The sequence below is a fragment of the Leucoraja erinacea genome, unplaced genomic scaffold (genome assembly GCF_028641065.1).
Source record: "Leucoraja erinacea ecotype New England unplaced genomic scaffold, Leri_hhj_1 Leri_89S, whole genome shotgun sequence".
NCBI classification, from domain to species: domain Eukaryota; kingdom Metazoa; phylum Chordata; class Chondrichthyes; order Rajiformes; family Rajidae; genus Leucoraja; species Leucoraja erinaceus.
Genome location: NW_026576839.1, coordinates 255,841 through 275,160, shown reverse-complemented (window position 1 = coordinate 275,160; position 19,320 = coordinate 255,841). Strand labels below are relative to the sequence as shown.

Here is a 19,320-nt window from a genome sequence, read left to right as displayed (position 1 = left end):
GTAGGTTTGAGAACAAGAGGCCAGAGCATTAAGATGATGGGGGAAAGATTTCATAGGAATCTGAGAGATAACCATTTTTACACAAAGGGTGATGGTTTATTGAATGAGCGGCCAAGGGAGGAAGTTTTAGGTAAGTACTATCATAACGTTTGAAAGACATTTAGACAGGTGCATGATGGAGATTTAGAGGGATATCGGCCAAGCAAATATGGGGAAAGATTGAAAAGACTAGGCTTGTATTCACTGGAGTTTAGAAGGATGAGGGGGCGATCTTATAGAAACATATAAAATTATAAAAGGATTGGACGAGCTAGATGCAGGAAAAATGTTCCCAATGTTGGGCGAGTCCAGAACCAGGGGCCACACACAGTCTTAGAATAAAGGGGAGGTCATTTAAGACTGAGGTGAGAAAAAACCTTTTCACCCAGAGAGTTGTGAATTTGTGGAATTCCCTGCCACAGAGGGCAGTGGAGGCCAAGTCACTGGATGGACTTAAGAGAGAGTTAGATAGAGCTCTAGGGGCTAGTGGAGTCAAGGGATATGGGGAGAAGGCAGGCACGGGTTATTGATAGGGGACGATTAGCCATGATCACAATGAATGGCGGTGCTGGCTCGAAGGGCCGAATGGCCTCCTCCTGCACCTATTTTCTATGTTTCTATCTTGTAGAAAACCCACATGGTCACCGGGAGAATAGACAGCACCCGTAGTCAGGATCGAACCCGCGTCTCTGGAGCTGTAAGTCAGTAGCACTACCGCTGCGCCACCGTGCCGCCCTGTTTCTGTGCGTAATAAGCAAGTAGTGTTGTTGAGGGACCCTTCAATCCTTCTCTTGTTTGTTCTTATCTGTGCCACACACATGCCTGGCCACAAGTTTGAAGTAATTTACAATAGAACACACTGGGAGATGTAGATTTTGTTGTGAAGCACAGCGTTGGTCCAGTCCTGATCCTGCTGCCTGAAGGGATCTTTGATTTAAATTCAAAGTAACTTTGAAAAGAAATCTGAATAGCCGGATGAAACAAAACGTTGCTGGGGCTAAAGTGGAATGCGAGAATGTGGGACTAATTGGATAATCTTTTCCAAAGAGCCAGCAGAGGCAGCTGAACCAGTGGTCTTTTTTTCTGGGCAGTATGATCCCTACTCTGTTCTGGTGCCAGGGAATCCCTGATGTATTCTGTTGTTCTGCTGATTTACAGTATCAACTTGAGCTGGATCGAAAATAAGCAATGTGGTGTTTTAGCAACCAAGTGAAAACCTGCGTATGTTGGTTTAAAGGTTTAGGGAAGGCGGAAATGTCATGTGAATTTACTCCAGCCAGCTTGTTATAATAGTTTAGCATTCTATTGCAATGGAATGGCAGAGTCTGCATTTAAAGCAACCTCATTCAGTAATCAAGTGAGAGTTGACTTGATAAATGTCCTTTATCTAAATTAAAATGGTTGGTACAGGGGCACAGCTGGTAGATCTGCTGCCTCACAGGGCCAGAGACCCGGGTTCGATCCTAACATGGATTGAGTTGGAGTAGGTGACATTTCGGATTGAGACCCTTCTTAAGACTGATTGTAGTGTGGGGGGGGGGGGGGGGGGGGGGGTGGGGGGGAGAAGTGGGGATAGGTCAAATCCAAGCAAGTGATAGGTGGATGCAGATGAGGAGTGTTTGCAGTGTCAATTCAGAGGCCCAGCAGAGGAGATATTCATGTTAACTCCACTCAAGCAGCTCTGCTTCATCAGAGAGGCAACTCAACACACCCACTCTCAGTCGAAAGAAGGGTCTCGACCCGAAACATCATCTATTCCCTCTCTCCAGAGATGCTGTCTGACCCGCTGATTTACTCCAGCTTTTCGTGTCTATATTCACTCTTAAGTTAGATAGAGCTCGAGGGGCTAGTGGAATCAAGGGATATGGGGAGAAGGCAGGCACGGGTTATTGATTGGGGACGATTTAGCCATGATCACAATGAATGGCGGCGCTGGCTCGAAGGGCCGAATGACCTCCTCCTAACCTATTTTCTATGTTAAGTATCTATTAGACTGTGTTATACGTATGAGTTAGAAGTGGCACAAACGTGAGGATGCAGCAAGAAGTTCGATGTTTATGGTCACAAGGAATGCTGTGATGATAGCTCTTCTCAGACAACATCTCCTGATGATCCACAACCAAAATAAGCCAGAGTATTCACTGCCTGGAAATAGACACAAAATGCTGGAGTAACTCAGCGGGACAGGCAGCATCTCTGAAGAGAAGGAATGGGTGACGATTTGGGTCGAGACCCTTCTTCACCGCCCAGTCTGCCCTGAAGTCCACTATAATCGGAATCAGTGAAAAGGTTCTTGGCTTCTGTACCCGAAAACACCAGAAATGGTATTGTCAGGTACAGAAGATCATTTGGACATCCAGGAAATCTCCTAGTCTTTGGGCAGCACAGTGCGTTGAATTGAATCAATTTTATTAACCAAGTATGTACACATACAAGGAGTTTGCCTTGGTGCTTTGCTCACAAGTAACAACATGATATACAGTAAACAATTAAGAATAAAACATAATTTAAACATGTGAAGAATTAAATGAAATGCCAGAATAAATTGTGGCTACAGACTGTTGGCTGTTTAGAGCTACTGCTCGTGGGGGAAAAAACAGTTTTTATGCCTGGCTGTGGCAGCTTTGACAGTCCGGGGCCGCCTTCCAGAGGGAAGTGATTCAAAGAGTTTGTGGCCAGGGTGGGAGGGGTCAGAGTTGATCTTACCCGCTCGCTTCCTGGCACTTGCAGTGTATCGTTCGTCGATGGGGAGGGGGGAGGGGGGAAAGGTTGCAGCCAATAACCTTCTCAGCTGATCGAATGATGCGCTACAGCCTCCGGATGTCATGCTTGGTGGCTGAGCCAAACCAGACCATGATTGAGAAGGCGAGGAGCTGGAGCTGCTGCCTCACACCGCCAGCGACCCGGGTTCGATCCTGACCTTGGCTTCTGTCTGTGTGGAGTTTGTACGTTCTCCCTGCGACTATGTGGGCTTTCTCCGGGTGCTCCGGTTTTCTCCCACATCCCAAAGACATGCAGGTTTATTGGTTAATTGGCTTCTGTAAATTGTCCCTGATACAGTTACAGAGATAGGTTGAATAAGTTAGGTCTTTATTCTCTGGAGCGCAGAAGGTTAAGGGGGGACTTGATAGAGGTCTTTAAAATGATGAGAGGGATAGACAGAGTTGATGTGGACAAGCTTTTCCCTTTGAGAATAGGGAAGATTCAAACAAGAGGACATGACTTCAAAATTAAGGGACAGACGTTTAGGGGTAATATGAGGGGGAACTTCTTTACTCAGAGAGTGGTAGCGGTGTGGAATGAGCTTCCAGTGGAAATGGTGGAGGCAGGTTCATTGGTATCATTTAAAAATAAATTGGATAGGCATATGGATGAGAAGGGAATGGAGGGTTATGGTATGAGTGCAGGCAGGTGGGACTAAGGGGGAAAAAAAAGTTGTGTCGGCACGGACTTGTAGGGCCGAGATGGCCTGTTTCTGTGCTGTAATTGTTATATGGTTATATGGTTATATGTGTTGGGAGTTGATGAAAGAGTGGGATAACACCAGTTTAGTTTATTGTCACTTGTACCGAGGTACAGGGAGGAACATAGAATGGATCTGTTCGCCCCGATGCGGAGGGCCCAAAAGATCGTCCCGTCAACGGAGGACTCGAGGCCCCCCCTGACCGCAGGAGAGCAAAGAAGGGAAGAGATCTGAACTTTTGTTTCCGCCTTCCATCACAGTGAGGAATGTGGAGGAGTCACTGTGGTGGATGTTTATGTTGAAAAATGTATTTTGTGTTCAGTCTCTTTTTATTTGTATGACTGACTTGGCAAATTTAATTCCTCGCATGTTGTAAAACATACTTGGCTAATAGAGTATTATTGTGATTGTGACTGATGGTTGACAAGAACTTGGTGGGCCGCTGGGCCTGTTTCCATACTGTATCTCTAAACTAAACTAAGATGTTGGTTAACAACAAACGCATGACATTCTGGATTAGAAACACTATCACGCCTCACATGAAAAGGAAAAAACCTACAGGCATCTGACAAAAACACATGACCGAAAGATCTTGCGATGGATGGAAGGCGTGCGGGCTGCCCGCTAAGTCGCTGGTAATCTGGACATGTGGGCATTCTCTGGTGCTGACAAGCCCACCCACATCCCAAGTACCATCCCACTGATAGTCAAGGATGGAGGTGAACACCTATGATAGAGAGCCAGTCAGCACCTGCTGGAAGTAGCATTTTGAAGAAAAACTCCTCAAATCTGATTCTGTCTGCCCTTGGCTCGACCCTGAAAGCAAATCTGGTGATCCAAACCAGGCACTTGCCGTCATGGTATGCAAGGTAGGCAGTGCCTACGCTGAGTAAAATTATAAAATTGTAATTCTTTTATATATTTAAAATATATATAAAACATATATAAAATGGTCATAAATAGTAATGGCACGGGAAAATTATGTCTCTTAGGGATCTCTTAGGGAGGCATAATTCTCCCGTGCCTTTCATCCGCAGTACATTTTAAACGCGGAAGTATGGGGTACTCCCGTGCCGTCGAAGATGCTTCAAGCCATCAGTGGGAACAGTCCGTCAAGGCAGCAGAAAGTCTGCCTTTACACTGTGGAGTGCTGTTTCAAGATTTTTTTTTAAAAGGCCGACTGACAGCTCACTGGGGAGAAAATAATCTGCGCATGCGCGGTTTTCAAGATTTTTGAAAGCCACTGCCAACCCTGGCTAATTACTCACGGCACGTGCCTGGTCCAAACTTACTACCTCCTACAACGTTACGGATGAAAGTAATACATGAAAATCAAAAACCTGCAGATTTTGCAAATCTGAACAACAAACAGAAAATCGCTGGAAGCACTCAGCCGGTCTGGCAGCATCTGCGGAAGGAGAACCAACTTAATGCTTACTGATGAAGGGTCTTTGACCTGAAACATTGAATCTGGTTTTGTTTCCACTTGCGCTGCCTAATCTGCTAGCAGTTTCCAGGTGTTTTATTTTTGGTTTGGTTCAGAGATACAACATGGTAAACAGGCCCTTCAGCCCATCAAGTCCATGTCGATCATCGATCACCCGTTCATGCTAGTTCTATTTCATCCAACTTTCCCGTTCACTCTCTACAGACTCGGGACTTTACTGGACTTTATCTTGCACTAAATGTTATTCCCTCATTCACGTATGGGATTTCAACCCATCATGTCTACGTCGATCATTAATCTGTGCTGCTGACTGATTAGCATGCAACAAAACATCGTTACATGTGACAATAAACTAAATTAAATGTCAAACTAAATTTTTATGATCAAGTCTCTGAAATGGATCTTGAACCTGTAACTTCTGCTCTGATGAGATTTCAACTGACAAGCTTGTAAGTGAAACACAAGATAAAAGCGCATAGGCTAGCAGAGGTGTTTTTTAGAATTTATAACTATATAACCATATAACAATGACAGCACGGAAACAGGCCATCTCAGCCCTTCTAGTCCGTGCCAAACACTTACTCTCACCTAGTCCCATCTACCTGCACTCAGACCATAACCCTCCATTCCTTTCCCGTCCATATACCCATCCAATTTATTTTTAAATGGTAAAATCGAACCTGCCCACCACTTCCACTGGAAGCTCATTACACACAGCTACCACTCTCTGAGTAAAGAAGTTCCCCCTCATGTTACCCCTAAACTTTTGTCCCTTCAGACAATTTCAAAGATACATTGTCCCTTATTTCAGAGGTACATTGTGGAAACAGGCCCTTCGGCCCACCGAGTCTGCACTGACCTGCGATCCCTGCACAATAACACTATCCTACACATGGGGACAATTTTATTTTTATACCACGCCAATGAACCTACAAACCTGTACGTCTTTGGAGCGTAGGAGGAAACTGGAGATCTCGGAGAAAACTCACGCAGGTCACGTGGGGAACGTACAAACTCTGTACAGTAGTCGGGATCGAACCCAGGTCTCTGGCACTGAAAGGCAGTAGCTCTACCATACCGTAAAAGGCACAAACTGCCTTGTGAATGGGAACTGAAAATAGTGACAAAAGGGTTTTCAAAGAGGTTGTATCTTTACATCAGTAATCTTTGCTGATTTTGAGTATACTATGGGTGCCTTGAAATAATAAATCGATTTGCAATGCAAAGGGAATTTTTCTGTATCGGGATGGCAACAGAATTTCTAATTTTTTGCATTATGATATAAATTATATATGGTTCAAGAGATTCAAGAGAGTTTATTGTCATGTGTCCCAGATAGGACAATGAAATTCATGCTTTGCTTCAGCACAACAGAATATTGTAAACATAAATAATACAGCACAGATCAGTGTCCATATACTATTGAATATATATATATATACACACACGCCGCTCCACTCCTTGCGGCCTACCAGCGGGAGTGGAGCGGCGTTTTCCTGGCGGGGAACGCCCAGCACCTTCAGCTTCGGTGGCGGCACAGCGCTGGAGCGCTATCGTGGAGCGGAGCGGGCGATGCCTTGCCTGGGTCGCCGCGCTGGAGTTCCGGTATGCTGGGACCGCCGTGATCAACACCGTCGAGCTGCGGGACTGTGGAGCGGCCAGCCTCGGGCGGCAGCGCCGACTTTAACATCGGGAGCCTCGGAGCACCAACCGACGCGGCCCTGTCGGCTTCGGAAGCCACGGACTCTGGTAGGGAATCGGCCGTTCCAGCTGTTCCAGCCGCTGTGAGGACTCTCCCGACGTCGGAGCAACACCACCCAGCAAGAACGGCCAGGAACATCGTGCCTCCGTAGAGGCAACTGTGGAGGCCTCAATAGGCCTGACTATGGGGGACTGGGGATGGGGACTGGACATTGTGCCTTCCCCCACAGTGGTAACCATTTTTGTGTGTAAATGATTATTTTATTCTGTGTCCAAGATGGCTGCCGGAAGGGAGCGTGTACGCTGGCGCGGTTTAGCTGCCGCTGCTCTCTCTTCATATTGTGTTTTTGATTTTTGTCTTTGGATTGAATTCTGTCTTTAATTTGTGTACTGGTGATGTCTTTACTATTTATTTTATTCCGCTTACATGTTTTTACTCTATTTGCTAAATTTTGTAAGGTGTCCTTGAGACTCTTGAAAGGCGCCCATAAATAAAATGTATTAATATTATTATTATTATAAATAAGCATATAAAGTGCAGTAGGCTAATTAAAGTTTAGATTTAATAGTCAGTTTAATAGTCTGATGGCTGTGGGGAAGCAGCTATTCCTGAACCTGGTTGTTGCAGATTTCAGGCTCCTGTACCTTCTACCTGAAGGCATCGGAGAGATGAGTGTGTGGCCAGGATGGTGTGGGTCCTTGATGATGCTGCCAGCCTTTTTGAGGAGGGACTGTGGTAGATCCCCTCGATGGTAGGGAGGTCAGAGCCGATGATGGACTGTGCAGTGTTTACTACTTTTTGGAGTATTTTCCGCTCCAGGGCGCGCAAGTTGCCGAACCAAGCCACGATGCAACCGGTCAGCGTGCTCTCTACTGTGCACCTGTAGAAGTTCGAGATATATGGGTTAATATATGATGAGCGTTTGACGGCACTGGGCCTGTACTTGCTGAAGTTGAGAGGGATGAGGGGCCATGTCATTGAAAACTTACCGAATAGTGAAAGGCTTGGATAGAGTGGATGTGGAGAGGATGTTTCCACTAGTGGGGGAATCTAGGACTAGAGGTCACAGCCTCAGAATTAAAGAACGTTCCTTTTGGAAGAAGATGAGGAAGAATTTCTTTAGTCAGCGGGTGGTGAATCTGTGGAATTCTTTGCCACAGAAGGTTGTGGAGGCCAAGTCAATGGATATTTTTAAGGCAGAGATTGATAGATTCCTAATTAGTACGGGTGTCAGGGGTTATGGGGAGAAGGCAGGAGAATGGGGTTAGGAGGGAGAGATAGATCAACCATGATTGAATGGTGGAGTAGACTTGATGGGCCGAATGGCCTAGTTCGATTCCTATTACTTACGAGTCTCTGAAATGGACCTGAACCTGCAACCACTGCACTCATGAGTATACGAACGATAAGCTTGTGACTAAAACACAAGATAAGAGCTCATACACTAGCAGAGTCCTTAAGTTAAGTCCAAAAGGCACAAACAGCCTTGTGAATGGGAACTGAAAATAGTGACAAACAGGTTTTCAAAGACGTTGTATCTTTACATCAGTAATTTTTGCTGATTTTGAGTGTACTGTATAAGAAGACCCGAAACGTCACCCATTCCTTCGCTCCATAGATGCTGCCTCACCCGCTGAGTTTCTCCAGCATTTTTGTCTACCTTGCGTCTACTGTAGGTGCCTTGGAATAATAAACCGATTTGCAATGCAAAGGGTGATTTTCTGTATCGGGAAGGAAACAGAATTTCGAATTTTCTGCATTATTATTATATAAATATTTCAATTTAAAAGAAAGTAATTGTCAAAGAATGTCCTTAAAAAAATAATCCTTCAACAATTTGTTTCCCAGGTTTAAGTCGTCTTTTGAATAAACTGTGGACAGGACGAGGTTTTGACGAGGACTTGTATCAGCTCTTAGAACTGCTCCATGTCGGGTCCTTCCAAGGAGTGAAGGAGCAGGTAGACATTTTGTTATTATGTGCAAGGAATCTCACAGTAAAGAGACTCTGAAAGAGAACGCCAAATTTTGCAAGGCCACAGGGAATGGGCAGCAGAGTGTGACTAGTTGGATAACTATTCCATCAGGTCGACAAAGGCACAGTGGACCTGATGCAAGACTTGGCTCTCTTTAGACTTGACTTTAGAAATACAGTATAGAAACAGGCCAGAGTGCTGACATGGATAGAGAAGTGGTTGGCAGACAGGAAACAAAGAGTAGGGATTAGCGGGTCCCTTTCAGAATGGCAGGCAGTGACTAGTGGGGTACCGCAAGGCTCGGTGCTGGGACCGCAGCTATTTACAATATACATCAATGATTTGGATGAAGGGATTCAAAGTAACATTAGCAAATTTGCAGATGACACAAAGCTGGGTGGCAGTGTGAACTGTGAGGAGGATGCTATGAGAATGCAGGGTGACTTGGACAGGTTTGGGGAGTGGGCAGATTCATGGCAGATGAAGTTTAATGCGGATAAATGTGAGGTTATTCACTTTGGTAGGAAAAACAGGAAGGCAGATTACTCTTATCTAAATGGCGTCAAGTTGGGAAAAGGGGAAGTACAACGGGATCTGGGGGTCCTTGTACATCAGTCTATGAAAGTAAGCATGCAGGTACAGCAGGCAGTGAAGAAAGCGAATGGCATGTTGGCCTTTATAACAAGAGGAATCGAGTATAGGAGCAAAGAGGTCCTTCTGCAGTTGTACAGAGCCCTAGTGAGACCACACCTGTAGTATTGTGTGCAGTTTTGGTCCCCTCATTTGAGGAAGGACATTCTTGCTATTGAGGGAGTGCAGCGTAGGTTTACAAGGTTAATTCCCGGGATGGTGGGACTGTCATACGGTGAGAGAATGGAGCAGCTGGGCTTGTACACTCTGGAGTTTAGAAGGATGAGAAGGGATCTCATTGAAACATATAAGATTATTAAGGGCTTGGACACGCTAGAGGCAGGAAACATGTTCCCGATGTTGGGGGAGTCCAGAACCAGGGGCCACAGTTTAAGAATAAGGAGTAAGCCATTTAGAACGGAAACGAGGAAACACTTTTTCTCACAGAGAGTGGTGAGTCTGTGGAATTCTCTGCCTCAGAGGGCGGTGGAGGCCGGTTCTCTGGATACTTTCAAGAGAGAGCTAGATAGGGCTCTTAAAAATAGCGGAATCAGGGGATATGGGGAGAAGGCAGGAACGGGGTATTGATTGGGGATGATCATCCATGATCACATTGAATGACGGTGCTGGCTCGAGGGGCCAAATGGCCTACTACTGCACCTATTGTCTATTGTCTATTGTCTTTAAAAGTATCCAGAGAACCGACCTCCACCGCCCTCTGAGGCAGAGAATCGAGAACCAGAGGCGAGTCGAGAACCAGAGGACATATGTCTACGGTGAGGCGGGGGGGGGGAGATTTAATAGGGAGGCACGGTGGCACAGAGGTAAAGTTGCTGCCTTACAACACTTACAATGCCAGAGACCAGGATTCAATGCAGACTATGGGTGCTGTCAATAGACAATAGGTGCAGTAGTAGGCCATTCGGCCCTTAGAGCCAGCACCGCCATTCAATGTGATCATGGCTGATCATCTCCAATCAGTACCTCGTTCCTGCCTTCTCCCCATATCCCCTGACTCCACTATTTTTAAGAGCCCAATCTAGCTCTCTCTTGAAAGTATCGAAGAGAACCGGCCTCCATGCCCTCTGAGACAGAGAATTCCACAGACTCACAACTCTCCGTGTGAAAAAGTGTTTCCTCGTCTCCGTTCTAAATGGCTTACCCTTTATTCTTAAACTGTGGCCCCTGGTTCTGCACACCCCCAACATCGGGAACATATTTCCTGCCTCTAGCGTGTCCAAACGCTTAATAATCTTATATGTGTCAATAAGATATCCTCTAATCCTTCTAAACTCCAGAGTGTACAAGCCAAGCCGCTCCATTCTCTCAGCATGTGACAGTCCCGCCTTCCTGGGAATTAACCTTGTATCTTCATTTTCATAACACCATCTTCATTTTGATGCATGACCATCCTACTGTCATTTATTTTTTTATTTCTTAATGCTTTACGCTCATGCATTATAGCTTAAAATAAAAGTGTGACTCTTTATGTTCCCAGAAATTTTACAGAGCTGCAAGCTTGATCCAAGCAACGTGGAGAGCCCATCAGACAAGAAAGCGGGTGAAGAAACTGCCAAAAGTTGTGACACATTTACAAAGGAGTTTCAGGTAAAGCTTTTTGATCATTGTCTGTCGGAAGGAACTGCTGGTTTCAATCGAAGATTAACGTAAAAAGCTCAGGGGTAGCTCAGCGGGTCAGGCAGCATCTCTGGGGGAATAGGTCAAGTTTCGGGTCGCGCCCCTTCTTCAGACTGAGGGTCAGGGGAGAGGGAGACGAGAGATATAGATGGTGATATTGGCAGCTTCGACTGCCCGGGGCCGCGGAGTTTGAACCGGCCCGTTCGCGGAGCTCGGATTCAGCCGCGGGACTTACTTACCATCACCCGGCGAAGTCACAACATCGGAAGCCTGGATCGCCTCAACGCAGAGGGAGGAAAGAGACAAGGACTTTAAGACTTTTACCTTTCATCACAGTGAGGAGGTGCCTGGTGAACTCACTGCGGTGGATGTTAAATCTGTGTTAATTGTGTGTTTTGTTATTTTATTCTATGTTATGACTGCAAGGCACGAAATTTCATTCAGACTAAAAAGTCTGAAAGACAATAAAGGATACTTGATACTTGATACATAGAGATATAGAACAAATGAATGAAAGATATGGAAAAAAATAACAATGTTCAAGGAAATGGGCCATTGTTAGCTGTGGGCTAGATGTTAATGAGTTAACAACTGGGGTGGGAGCGGGGCGGAGAGAGGGCGGACGCAAGAATTACTTGAAGTTGGAGAAATCAATGTTCAAATCGTCTGCCCAGACGAAATATGAGGTGCTGTTTCCTCCAGTTTGCGTTTGGCCTCACTCTGACAGCGGAGGAGGCCCGCTGAGTTACGCCAGCACTTTGTGTCTGTCTTTGGCATAAACCAGCATCTGCAGTTCCTTGTTTCTGCACGTAATCCTGAAGATAAGGCAGGCCGCCAACTTGCCATCGGTTCAGTTCTGATCGCCACGCCCGCACAAAAGATGCGAATTGCACTGGAGAAGGTGCAGAGGAGATTTACGAACATGTTGCCACTCGAAAATTGTAAACATGCTAGAAAATGGTAACGATTGGATAGGCTACTGAAGGGAGTTGGGCAGCATCTGTGAAGGGAAGAACAGATAATGTTTTAAAATTGATCTGTCGACTTTCAACAGACACTGCCTGACCTGAGAGTCTCCAGCATATTCATAGAAACATAGAAACATAGAAATTAGGTGCAGGAGTAGGCCATTCGGCCCTTCGAGCCTGCACCGCCATTCAATATGATCATGGCTGATCATCCAACGCAGTATCCCGTACCTGCCTTCTCTCCATACCCCCTGATCCCCTTAGCCACAAGGGCCACATCTAACTCCCTCTTAAATATAGCCAATGAAGTGGCCTCAACTACCCTCTGTGGCAGAGAGTTCCAGAGATTCACCACTCTCTGCGTGAAAAAAGTTCTTCTCATCTCGGTTTTAAAGGATTTCCCCTTTATCCTTAAGCTGTGACATTATTATTTGAGATTTCCAAAGTGCTTTTTATTTTGCTATTGCTTACGCTAGAGTTACATTTTTTAAAATCCCTTTTAAAATCGCGGTGGCGCAGTGGTAGAGTTGTTGCCTTACAGCGAAAGCAGCGCTGGAGACCCGGGTTCAATCCCGACTACTACGGGTGCTGTCTGTACGGAGTTTGTACGTTCTCCCTGTTACCTGCGTGGGTTTTTTCTCCGAGATCTTCGGTTTCCTCCCACTCTCCAAAGAACCGGCCTCCACCGCCCTCTGAGGCAGAGAATCGAGAACCAGAGGCAAATCGAGAACCAGAGGACATATGTCTACAGTGAGGTGGGGAGATTTAATAGGGAGGCACGGTGGCACAGAGGTAAAGTTGCTGCCTTACAACGCTTACAATGCCAGAGACCAGGATTCAATGCAGACTACGGGTGCTGTCAATAGACAATAGACAATAGGTGCAGGAGTAGGCCATTCGGCCCTTCGAGCCAGCACCGCCATTCAATGTGATCATGGCTGATCATCCCCAATCAGTACCCCGTTCCTGCCTTCTCCCCATATCCCCTGACTCCGCTGTTTTTAAGAGCCCTATCTAGCTCTCTCTTGAAAGCATCCAGAGAACCTGCCTCCACCGTCCTCTGAGGCAGAGAATTCCACAGACTCACCCACTCTCTGTGACAATGAAAAAGAAAAACTGGTGAAAAAGTTAATGAAAACGATTGATTTATTAAAAGGGGCGTGTATCTATAAGCACATGAAAATACGAATTGCAGATTCTAGAAATCGGAAGTGCTGGAAACATCCAGTAGATCAGGCAGCATCCATTCCTTCTCTCCAGAGATGCAGCCTGTCCGGCTGAGTTACTCCAGCTTTTTGTGTCTATCTTCAGTTTAAACCAGCACCTGCAGTTACTTCACACAGATCGGGCTGATTTTTTTCTTCCCACTCACAGACACGGGAATCTGTCCATCTCTGACCAACACACAAAGCAACCTCCCTTCCCCTGACTCCATTTACACTTCACGCTGCCTTGGCAAGGCCACCAGCATAACTCCCTCTTTTCCCCTCTCCCATCAGGCAAGAAGTACAGAAGTGTGAAAACGCACACACCTCCAGATTCAGTGTTTAAGAACGAACTGCAGATGCTGGAAAAATCGAAGGTAGACAAAAATGCTGGAGAAACTCAGCGGGTGAGGCAGCATCTATGGAGCGAAGGAATAGTTGACGTTTCGGGTTGAGACCCTTCTTCAGACATCCAGATTCAGGGACAATTTCTTCCCAGCTGTTATCAGGCTAAATCATCCTCACCAACTAGAAAGTAGTCCTGAGCTACTATCTTCCTCATTGAAGACCCTAGAGCTATCTTTATTTGGACTTTATCTTGCACTAAACGTTATTCCCTTTATCATGAATCCATACAAAGTGGAAGGTTTGACGGTAATCATACACGGCCTTCTTGCTGACTGGAGAGCACACAACAAGAAGCTTTTCACTGTGCCTCCGTTTATGTGCCAATCATAAAACTAAACTAATGGTGGGTGGTATTGTGGCGCAGCGGTAGAGTAGCTGCCTTAAGGGCCTGTCCCACCAGCATGCGACTGCATGCAGCGAGCGCGACCTAACGTGGTCGCTTGAGCCGTACGGCCTTGCGGGGCCGGTCCCACTTCGATCGCTGCAGCCATATGGAGTTGTGCGGGGCTGGTCCCGACATCGCGTGGGGCTCTGAAAAACTGACCTTGTTCAAAAATTCTGTGCGACAACGGCCTATCGGCTCGCAGCCGCATTGAGGCCGTCGTACGCAGCTCCTCGACGGGCGTACGCAGCGTCATGACGGCGTACGCCTAGCGCGTGGCGTTGCGCGATGACGTCACCGCCCGACGCCGTGCGACGTCCAAATTCAGTCGGCCCGCCTCCTGCCCAGCTGATTGATGAGTATGATGTCGGGACCAGCCCCGCACAACTCCAGACGGCTCCGCGGTTGGAAGTGGGACCAGCCCCGCGAGGCCGTACGCCTCAAGCCACCACGTTTGGTCGCGCTAGATGCATGCAATCGCATGCTGGTGGGACAGGCCCTTTACTGTGCCAGCCAGAGACCCGGGTTCGATCCTGACTTTTTACACGTGACACTAAACTAAACCAAACTAAACTGTATGCCCTGAATGCTGGATTAAATAATCCTTCAGGACTAAGATTGATAAAGTTTAATCAGAAGGGTTTAAGAAAGGTCGGACATTGGCAACCACATGAAGGCTACGCCATCACCGTAGCTCTTCACTCTGTGCTGAGCCATCTGGAGCAGGGGCAGAGCTACGTCCGGATGCTCTTTGTGGATTTTAGTTCAGCCTTTAACACAATCATCCCGGACATCCTCATTGGTAAACTGGTCACTCTCGGCCTCCCCACTGTCACATGTGCCTGGATTAAGGATTTCCTCACAAACCGGCCCCAGACTGTGAGACTTGGCCCCCACCTCTCCTCCACTCGCAGGTTGAGTACCGGTTCCCCACAGGGCTGTGTGCTAAGCCCCCTCTTATACTGTCTCTACACCTACGACTGTAGTCCGGCCCACAACAACAACCGCATCGTCAAATTTGCTGACGACACTACTGTGGTCGGACTTATTTCAAAGGGAGACGAGGCAGCCTACAGAGAGGAAGTCCTGAAGTTGACAACCTGGTGCTCAGAAAACAATCTGGCTCTGAACACCAGGAAAACAAAAGAGCTCATTGTCGACTTCAGGAGGCACAGCACCGACTTAGTCCCCCTACACATTAACGGCGAGTGTGTGGAGAGGGTCAACACCTTCCGGTTTCTCGGCGTCCATATCGCTGCTGACATCTCCTGGACGGACAACACGACGGCGGTCATCAAGAAGGCTCAGCAGCGGCTGCACTTCCTGAGGGTCCTCAGGAAGCACAACCTGGACTCTAACCTGCTGCTGACCTTCTACCGCTCGTCCATCGAGGGCCTGCTGACATACTGCATTACAGCATGGTATGGCAGCTGCACCATGGCAGACAGGGAGAGGCTTCAGAGGGTAACCAGGACAGCGCAGAGGATCATTGGTTGCCCTCTCCCCTCCCTGATGGACATCTACACCTCCCGCTGCCTTAGCAGGGCAAAGAAGATCACCAAAGACAGCTCCCATCCTGCGTTTGGACTGTTCGACCTGCTGCCCTCTGGAAGGCGCTATAGGTGCATCAAATCCAGGACAAACAGACTCAGGAATAGCTGCTTCCCGAGAATTATATCTACCATAAATTCAAATCCACACATGCACTGACTACACCGCCCAACACGGACTTCCATCTGTATATATGTATATATGTATGTAGCGCCGTAGAATTTGTGCACCTATTTCCCCCCCCCCATCTCCCTTCTGTTTTGTTTTTCTGTTTCTTGTTTTTTGTGTAAAATTGTATGTATGCACTGAGTACGAGCAGCTTTCAGTTTCACTGTACATGTATAGTGACAATAAATGGCATATATATATAAGTTGGAATACATAGATTAAATGATCGAGTGCTTTGGTGGAAGCTAAACAAGAGGGTATTCCTACCATCAAAGCCTCTGCATTCTACGGCATGTAATTTGCATCTGTGTGGAACATTGGCCCATTTTCACTGATTATTGATTATTAATGCTTCCAGGGCAAAACGTGCACAGGATGCACAGCGGCTCGAGAAGGAGAGAGAGGAAGAGGAGCTGAGACACCTGCTTCAGCTACAGAGACATCGGGCTCTTCGAGACTTTCGTCAGCGACAACTGGGCCTACTGGAAATAGTCCCTGCAAGTAAATAGCATTTATGACAATTAATTGCCTGTACTTCTGAAAAATGAGTCTACAAAAATGTTGCAATCCGTCTTGAGTTGGATGATCAGCCATGATCATATTGAATGGCGGTGCAGGCTCGAAGGGCCGAATGGCCTACTCCTGCACCTATTTTCTGTTTCTATATGAAAGTCCTGCCAGTCTGGTGGACCTTCTCTGTACTCCCTCTATGTCAAGAATGTCTTTCCTGTGAACAGGAAGGGAGAGAGGACCATCCCCCTGTGGGGCCCCTGTGTTGCTCACTACCGTGTCCGAGAGACAGTTCTGTAGCCTGACATATTGTGGTCGTCCAGTCAGGGAGTTGGTGATCCAGGATACCAATGGAGCATCCTCCTGCACCTTCGTCAGTTTGCTGCCTAGCAGTGCAGGCTGGATGGTGTTAAAAGCACTGGGGAAACAAAATAAAAACATGCCTCTCACAGTCCTTCCTGGCTTATCCAGGTGAGCACAGGAACTCGGGTGAGCATAACTCAGCGGGTCAGGCAGCATCCCTGAAGAAAAGAAATAGATGGCATTCCAGATTGCGACCCTTCTTCAGACCATGCAATTGGAAGTCCATGCAAACCAGCAACAAATGGATCTTCTCCATCCGTTGCTGAGCGAGAAGGATGAGTGGAGGGGAGAGACCCGAATCTCGAACCAAAACGTCACCTGTCCATTCCTTCCAGAGATGCTGCTTGACCCGCCCCAGCTGAGTTACTCCAGCACTTTGTGTTTTGCGCATCTGCGGATCCTTGTGTCTTGCGATTCGTCTGTTGCGCCTTCGGACCTTTGGGTTGACTGGAGGTGCAAGAGGCTACAGAACAACTCAGTGGGTCAGGCAGCATCTGTGGAGGGGAATGGACAGTCAACATTTCGGGTCGACTCAACATTTCCCTCCACAGATGCAGCCTGCCCCTGTTTCTCCCACAGCTCTCCTTTCTTTTAAGGTAGACAAAAGTGCTGGAGAAACTCAGCGGGTGCAGCAGCATCCATGGAGCGAAGGAAATAGACAACGTTTCAGCCCGAAACGTTGCCTATTTCCTTTGCTCCATAGACGCTGCTGCACCCGCTGAGTTTCTCCAGCACTTTTGTCTACCTTCGATTTTCCAGCATCTGCAGTTCCTTCTTAAACAATCTCCTTTCTTTTAGTCGCCTGTTTTCTCGTTCTGTTTGCTGGCTTGCATCATCTCCACTATTTTTAATCATGGTGATATTGATTAGTAGAACTGGATGTTACAATCCCTAAGGTTCTTCACCAAATGACACCCAGTATTGGGGGTGACAACTAGGTGATTTTGTTACCAATCACCCACATCTTCAGTTGTGTACCTCAACGTCACTGGGTGTTTCGGCCTAAAAGGCCGAAACACCCAGTGACGTTGAGGTACACAACTGAAGATGTGGGTGATTGGTAACAAAATCACCTAGTTGTCACCCCCAATACAAGACACCCTCAGTCGAGGCAGCCCCACCGCAGGGTGATCAGCCCCGGGTGTGTGCTTTATGGTTAGCCTCTTGATGGTCAGGGTCTTGGTGAGACCACACCTGGAGTATTGCGTACAGTTTTGGTCTCCTAATCTGAGGAAAGACATTCTTGCCATAGAGGGAGTACAGAGAAGGTTCACCAGACTGATTCCTGGGATGGCAGGACTTTCATATGAAGAAAGACTGGATAGACTCGGCTTGTACACACTAGAATTTAGAAGATTGAGGGGGAATCTTATAGAAACTTACAAAATTCTTAAGGGGTTGGACTGGCTAGATGCAGGAAGATTATTCCCGATGTTGGGGAAGTCCAGAACAAGGGGTCACAGTTCAAGGATAAAGAGGAAATCCTTTAGGACCGAGATGAGAAAAACATTTTTCACGCAGAGAGTGGCGAATCTCTGGAACTCTCTGCCACAGAGGGTAGTTGAGGCCAGTTCATTGGCTATATTTAAGAGGGAGTTAGATGTGGCCCTTGTGGCTAAAGGGATCAGGAGGTATGGAGAGAAGGCAGGTACATAATACTGAGTTGGATGATCAGCTATGATCATATTGAATGGCGGTGCAGGCTCGAAGGACCGAATGGCCTACTCCTGCACCTTTTTTCTATGTTTCTATGTTTTAAGACAGGCCACGCGACACGCTGGTCTTACCCTTCTGCTCCCAATCCCGTTTAACGGAAGGCCGGCCTCTTCCTTGTGCAGGTGAAATCGCGAAATACCTAAAGCATGAGAAGGAGCAATCGGCAATGGTGATTCAGAAGGTCTGGCGTGGATACAGACAGAGACAAAGCTTCAGCCAGCAGAAGTCGTCCCTGAAGAAATTCAAGGCAGCCATCATTATACAGAGATCTGTGAGTGCTTTCTTGATAGGTTGAAGATTAACGCTTATGTTCTTTTTGTTATAATTTAGTTTAGTTGATGAGTACAGCGATACAGCGCCCAAACAGGCGCTTCGGCCCTCCGAGTCTGCAAAGGACCTGCGATCGCTGCACATTAACAGTATCTTGCACACACTTTAGGGACAATTTTTACACATACCAAACCAATTAAGTTACAAACCTCTATGTCTTTGGAGGCCATTTGGTCTCGGAGGAAACTTACTTGGTCTCGGGGAGAACGTACAAACTCCGTGCAGACAGCACCCGTAGTCAGGATCGAACCTGGGTCTCTGGCGCTGCAAGCACTGTAAGGCAACAACTCTACCGCTGCACCATCATGCCGCCCTAATTCTGCGCTGGGCACAGTTGCTGCATTTTCCCATTTTACCTCAAGGATCACCCGGATATATATCAGAAGTCTCGTGGGTAAACCCGCGCAAGTCACGGGGAGAACGTACAAATTCCATGCAGACAGAAGGAGCGTTGAAACATATAAGACTGTTAAGGGTTTGAACACGCTAGAGGCAGGAAACAGGTTCCCAATGTTGGAGGGGTCCAGAACCAGGGGCCACAGTTTAAGAATAAGGAGTAAGCCATTTGGAATGGAGACGAGGAAACACTTTTTCTCACAGAGAGTGGTGAGTCTGTGGAATTCTCTGCCTCAGAGGGCAGTGGAGGCGGGTTCTCTGGATGCTTTCATGAGAGAGCTGGATAGGGCTCTTAAAAATAGCGGAATCAGGGGATAGAAACATAGTAAATAGGTGCAGGAGTAGGCCATTTGGCCCTTCATGGCTGATCATCCAACTCAGTATCCTGTACCTGCCTTCTCTCCATACCCCCTGATCCCTTTAGCCACAAG

General features: G+C 47.0%; 1 protein-coding gene across 1 annotated transcript in view; it reads left to right on the top strand.

Moving 5' to 3' along the window:
* The window catches only part of iqcb1 (IQ motif containing B1), an 85,861-nt gene that overhangs the window by 55,051 nt on the left and 11,490 nt on the right, over positions 1-19,320 (top strand). Inside the window, exons 8-11 of the mRNA XM_055631760.1 lie at positions 8,500-8,609; positions 10,753-10,862; positions 15,933-16,075; positions 18,286-18,434. Of these exons, the coding sequence (XP_055487735.1) occupies positions 8,500-8,609; positions 10,753-10,862; positions 15,933-16,075; positions 18,286-18,434 (512 nt within the window). The remainder of the gene's footprint in view (positions 1-8,499; positions 8,610-10,752; positions 10,863-15,932; positions 16,076-18,285; positions 18,435-19,320) is intronic.